This window comes from Dipodomys spectabilis, unplaced genomic scaffold, assembly GCF_019054845.1.
Source record: "Dipodomys spectabilis isolate Male_0828 unplaced genomic scaffold, ASM1905484v1 ptg000002l, whole genome shotgun sequence".
Classification (NCBI taxonomy): Eukaryota; Metazoa; Chordata; class Mammalia; order Rodentia; family Heteromyidae; genus Dipodomys; species Dipodomys spectabilis.
Genome location: NW_024870679.1, coordinates 3,832,917 through 3,838,916, shown reverse-complemented (window position 1 = coordinate 3,838,916; position 6,000 = coordinate 3,832,917). Strand labels below are relative to the sequence as shown.

Genomic DNA, 6,000 nt, shown 5'->3' with positions numbered 1-6,000 from the left:
GAATCCCTGGATAGCAACTCTCCAAAAGAAGGGTGTGGAGAACAGAGGGAAAAAAGTGGAAAAAGAGATGCTGGAGGCCACTTAGAAAATGGAGTGTTGTTGAGTGGACAAGTCTCACATGTTGCCTGCTTCTTTCCAGTCACCAGGGCAGACCCAGGAACCATCTCCTGCCAGAAACGTAATATAGCTCCTGAGCCCACCATTGCCTGCCTTGGTCTGTGCCTACAGAGGAGCCCAGCCTCAAAGCTGGTGAAAAGAGCCTGCCCAAGAGGCTCCAGAAGGAGGCCCCCCACCCACCCACCCACCAAATTGGGAAGCCTGGGCCTGGGCTCACCATCCCAGGGCTGTGGACTAGGATGGGGGATGGGGCTGTGACAGGAGGTACCCTGGGTGTCCTCTTTCGGCCCCATGGAGTCCTCACCCATCCCCCAGTCATCAGGGAATTCTTCTATTTTGGGGAGGGTCCCTCAAACCCCAGGTCCCTCTACTGCCAGCGGGGTCCCAGAGGTGGGGCTGCGGGACATAGCTTCAGAATCTGTAGCCCTCTTCTTCATGCTTCTGCTGGACTTAACTGCTGTGGCTGGCAATGCTGCTGTGATGGCCGTAATTGCCAAGACACCTGCCCTCCGGAAATTTGTCTTCGTCTTCCACCTCTGCCTGGTAGATCTGTTGGCTGCTCTGACCCTCATGCCCCTGGCCATGCTCTCCAGCTCTGCCCTCTTTGACCACGCCCTCTTTGGGGAGGTGGCCTGCCGCCTCTACTTGTTCCTGAGTGTATGCTTTGTCAGCCTGGCCATTCTCTCTGTGTCGGCCATCAATGTAGAGCGCTACTATTATGTGGTGCACCCCATGCGCTACGAGGTGCGCATGACGCTGGGGCTGGTGGCCTCTGTGTTGGTGGGTGTGTGGGTAAAGGCCCTGGCCATGGCTTCTGTGCCAGTGTTGGGAAGGGTCTCCTGGGAGGGAGGAGCTCCCAGTGTCCCCCCAGGCTGTTCACTCCAATGGAGCCACAGTGCCTACTGCCAGCTTTTTGTGGTGGTCTTTGCTGTCCTTTACTTCTTGTTGCCCTTGCTCCTCATCCTTGTGGTCTACTGCAGTATGTTCCGAGTGGCTCGTGTGGCCGCGATGCAACATGGGCCGCTGCCCACGTGGATGGAGACACCCCGACAACGCTCGGAGTCTCTCAGTAGCCGCTCTACCATGGTCACCAGCTCTGGAGCCCCCCAGACCACCCCACACCGGACGTTTGGGGGAGGGAAGGCAGCGGTGGTTCTCCTGGCTGTGGGAGGACAGTTTCTGCTTTGTTGGTTGCCCTACTTCTCTTTCCATCTCTACGTTGCTCTGAGCCCTCAGCCCATCTCGACTGGACAGGTGGAGAGTGTAGTAACTTGGATTGGCTACTTTTGCTTCACTTCCAACCCTTTCTTCTATGGATGTCTCAACAGGCAGATTAGGGGAGAGCTTAGTAAGCAGTTTGTCTGTTTCTTCAAGCCAGCTCCAGAGGAGGAGCTGAGGCTACCAAGCCGGGAGGGCTCCATTGAGGAGAACTTCCTACAGTTCCTCCAAGGGACTGGCTGTCCAGCAGAGAACTGGGTTTCCCGACCCCTACCTAGTCCCAAGCAGGAACCTCCTGCTGTAGACTTTCGGATCCCAGGACAAATAGCTGAAGAGACCTCTGAGTTCCTGGAGCAGCAACTCACCAGTGACATCATTATGTCGGACAGCTTCCTCCGTCCCGACCCCTCACCTCGACTGGAGTCATGATGGGGCACTGGATACTTGGAGGGAGATAGGGATGGGGACTGGTCGTGATCACAAGGACTGCCCCTATGGGACCACCTTTTTCTAGCTGGCTGGGGTCTCCATACACAGATTTTGCTTAGTGTTTCCTGAGTCAGAACCAGAGCCAACAGGATGGACAAGTGGCAAAAGCCTTGGACTTGGCTGTGATCTTTGACTACTGGGGGAGGGAACCTGGGTATGGTGAGACGGTGATGAGAGAAAAGGGTCATAAAGGTGAGGTGGAACCTCTCAATTGCTGAACTTTTCATAGCAAGGAAACAGGGAAGTCTCTTAGGGTAGAAGTTGAAAGATTGGGGCAGCAAGCCAGATTTGAAGTTATTCTGGGGATCACTGAGAATATTTTGACTTTTCATGTAATTGTTCAGGGAGGTATTTGCACCCAAGCAAGGTAAGAAAACGACCCATGTCTTCTTGTTTTGTTATCAGGTTTAAAAAGAACAAAACTGAAGCCAAACAACTGCAGCTGAGTAAACAGGCCTTTTTCTAGTTTTCTAGTTGAAATTTCCTTATAGTGAAAAGACTTTCTGGGTGTGCTCTTTTCCTGGGTTTTCCCAGAAGCAGGAAGAAAGAGCACTTAGGGTGCATGGACTAGAAGACTGGAAAGCTGTTGCTGTCTCCCACTCTTCAGGAAAAGCTCTTCGATTTTTCAGTATGGAGGTGATCAAGTATAGGACTTGATCTCAGCAGACAAGTATAAGACAATGTGGCTTTTTCTCCCTGTCTTATAGTATGAATAACTAGAATGATTGGGAGTCAGATAGATGAGGCTAGAAGTTCAGATTTAAACTGGGAAGGTGACTGGATGGGAGACTGGGTGAATAACCCTGAAAATTAATATCGCCAATTTTTTCTTTCTAGGACTGGCCTCCCTGATCTCTTTCCTCACGGCAATGACCCACCTTCAGCCCCCTGGACAATCGGGTACAAGACTAAGGTTGGGCATGGGAAGGGGAGGGGGGTCCATAGTCCATTAAATGCCTCCCCGTTCTCATTCACCGCTCTCAAAATTAGCTTCCGTGATACTTAAAATCTTTCTCCTACCTCCAGCCCTGGGTTGGAGACAGGGCGAGGAGTTGGGCTCAGCTGCTTACTAATTGAGACTGTAGGGAATGTATTGACTAGTACTGGTGGTAGTATTTCCAATGGAGAGGGAGTAACTGCAAACTGGACAGGATGCCCATCTGACCATCTCCCTTCCCTCAATTGAATCTGGTAACATTAAGGGGTTAAGATAGAGACAGGATTGTACTGTCTATATTGGAACCAATTTCTGGCTCAATGAGCATCAAAGAGGGGGAAATGAAATGGGGGAGTGGTGCAGTTCACCCTTTAAACAGCCAATAAATAATTTTTTATAAAAAGTTATATTGATACCAACATTGACTCCTTCAGTTCCATTCAGTGCTTAAATATAACTCTCACTATTCCCTGGGTCCCACAGGGAGGTTGTGTGGTTACTGCCTTTAAGGAGTTCATAGTCTAATTTTATCAGACACTTTGTATTTTTATAGAGCATTTAGATCTGACCAAGTACTATAGAATGTACTTGAGAAATATATTAGAGGATGTATCTAGGGTTCTAACTGGGCAAATATAGCTTTTCCCTTTTAGAACTAGGAAATTTTCCAGATTTTTGTTTTCCTGCCACTAGGTTATTATTCTAGTTGAATGTCTATGATTCTGCTGAAATCCCTTAGACAGTATATACTACAAGAAGAGTCCTCTGTGATTCAAAAACATGTTCTCCTTTCTGTCTTCCCTTTTAAGATAAGCTCCTAGCAAGGAACCTCATTTGTTTTTTGAGGGGGGGTTGGAGGGGAAGAACCTTTCAAATAAATACCACTTATCAACTAGTAGACCTGAGGAACTGCCAGCAGATGGCAGTGTGATTCCAGTAGAAATAAGGAGAGTCTATCTATATATATATATATATATATATATATATATATATATATATGGGGGTGATGAGGAGAGAAGGACGTTGAGCATTAAACATTGCTTCCAGGTCATTTTACTTTTTCCCTTTGACATACTCCCCCTCCTTCCTTCACATACATCAAAGAAGGAAGTTCAGTGTAAGAGTATCTGTAATTCAGGCTGAAATTACTTGACACTGCAATCTCACTGGCATTTACTAGAGTTAGATATACATGGATTCATTTATCATTCATTTTTCCCTGTAGAAATGGATCATGAAGGAAATAAACTTTCTCTTTTATTACACTGAGAAGTTTCCCAGTAATGTTCTGCTTTGGCCTCCTTACAGTTTTCTAGTCACCAAGATGGCTTGGTAAAGTTCAATATGTAAGCTTTAGTTCTGAAAGCTGAAGAATCAACAGGGTAAGGCAAGCATCCTATCAGTTGCCTTTTCCTGACTCCTGATAATATTGAGGTGATTCCCATACTACATGAAAACCTTAGACTTTATTGTATGAACTTGAAAAGCTGCTTAATTGTTCTGAGCAATTGTTCTGAACAATATTACCTACCTCACAGGATTTTTTGTGAAGATGGAAGCACCTAGCCATATCTGGCAAAAAGTTCCTAAATAGTAACTGAGTGTTCTTCTCTTTCCTCTTGCCTGTTTCCTCAGAAATATTGATAATGGAAAAAAGCAGCCCCTTTCACTTTAACAGTCATTTGGAAATGAGTGGGAGACGTTTCCAACTGGAAATAAATCACATTAATAAAACGGGTGGGTGAGGCTATTTAAGGCAGTTAAACTAAAGTTCTCATTAAATGCTTCTAATTAATGATCACCATTATATAGACCTTTCTGATGGGACCTTATTCTAAGTTTAGATTCTACTAGGGAAATATTTTTTAACTACAGGGAGGCATTTCAGGGCTTCAAAAAATACACACTCTCAGAATGTATGGTGAGAGTAAATGTGGGGCTGTTTGGCTGCAGGGCTAATTTAGGACCACTTTCACAGTAATATCCAAGGTGCTTAGTCTAAGAAGATATCAGAATGGAGCTTTCAACAGGAGATTTGTCCATTTTTCAGGTGACATTAGTGCTGAGAGGCAAGTTTTACTAACTTTTCTTTCTGTGTGGTTATCACAACAGAACATTTTAGTAGGAGAGTCAGAGTATACAGTAAGTTTGTTTCTGGGTGTGTGATTGAGGTATTCTTAAGCCCCTAATGCAACTTGATTTATACTGCCTCCAGTATAGGTAGCATGGAAATTTTAGAGATGAACACTCACCTTTCAGGTTAAAGCATCTGCTCATGCTTTCGAGTGGCCCATTGTCAATATAGAAACCGGGAAAATCTACAGCCCACAGAAAACTCCCACATAATAGGGCGAGGACCAGGATATATTTTAAGAGCAAGAAATGGTGGGCCTAGGCATAATTTACGTTATGGATATCGGTGATGCCAGCTGAAGCCTAGGTCAGTTAGTTCCCATCCCCCCAGACAGACAGAGGCTTTACACCTGGGCAAGGACCCTGAGTTCCACCGCCAGAGACAAAAGAGGGTGTCTGGCCTGGTAGAGATTCTCGGAAGGCTGTGGGTCTTATTCAGAAAGTCCACCCCCGTGCCCACGCCCCCACCCGCTATTGGGACCTTAGGAAAGCCCTCGAGCTGGAGGCACCCGTTTTCCCACAGGTAGCTGAAAAGGTAACACAGGATGAGGGTGAGCAGGTACGAAGCGTCCTAGACAGAAGCCACCAGCAGTTCCACGGAACCCACGCCCCTCCTGGGAACTTCCGGTTTCGGCTCACCTTCTTTCCCAGATGAGGGTGGTTCCAGTAGTAACGGCCGCAGGGCGTCGCCGGAAGTGTCGTAGGCGCCGGATATCCGGTTCCTCGGGACGCTCGGAGAGCTGACGGAGAAGGCCACCGCCCCGCAAGCAGACGCCGTCCCGACCATCCGGGCCGCCCTTTCCGCGGTTTGGTAGTGAGTGAGCGAGTGAGTGAGTGAGGCCGGGTCCAGTTCCCTCTCCGGCCGCCGCCATGGGCTGCACGTTGAGCGCCGAAGACAAGGCGGCGGTGGAGCGGAGCAAGATGATCGACCGCAACTTGCGGGAGGACGGGGAGAAAGCGGCCAAAGAAGTGAAGCTGCTGCTGCTCGGTGAGGGGCCGGGAGCGGAGCTGGCGCGGGGCGGGGCGGGGGGTCGCGAGGGGACCGGGAAGCAGCTGGGGCCGGAAGGCGCCCGGTGCTCCGCAGCCCCCCGAGTGGGGTCTGTCCC

General features: G+C 48.5%; 2 protein-coding genes across 2 annotated transcripts in view; both read left to right on the top strand.

The window, feature by feature from the left end:
* Window positions 1–393: 393 nt before the first annotated feature.
* On the top strand, window positions 394–1,764 carry Gpr61 (G protein-coupled receptor 61). Its single transcript, XM_042676604.1, has one exon. The coding sequence runs from the start codon at window positions 409–411 to the stop codon at window positions 1,762–1,764; it is 1,356 nt and encodes a 451-aa protein (XP_042532538.1). The 5' UTR covers window positions 394–408.
* Window positions 1,765–5,652: 3,888 nt separating this feature from the next.
* The window catches only part of Gnai3 (G protein subunit alpha i3), a 40,227-nt gene continuing 39,879 nt past the window's right edge, over window positions 5,653–6,000 (top strand). Inside the window, exon 1 of the mRNA XM_042676617.1 lies at window positions 5,653–5,882. Coding sequence (XP_042532551.1) covers window positions 5,765–5,882 — 118 coding nt within the window. The 5' untranslated portion in view covers window positions 5,653–5,764. The remainder of the gene's footprint in view (window positions 5,883–6,000) is intronic.

What these genes read in the sequence shown, in the direction of transcription:
- Gpr61 (XM_042676604.1), top strand. Translation starts at nt 409, where the DNA reads ATGGAGTCCTCACCCATCCCCCAGTCATCAGGGAATTCTTCTATTTTG.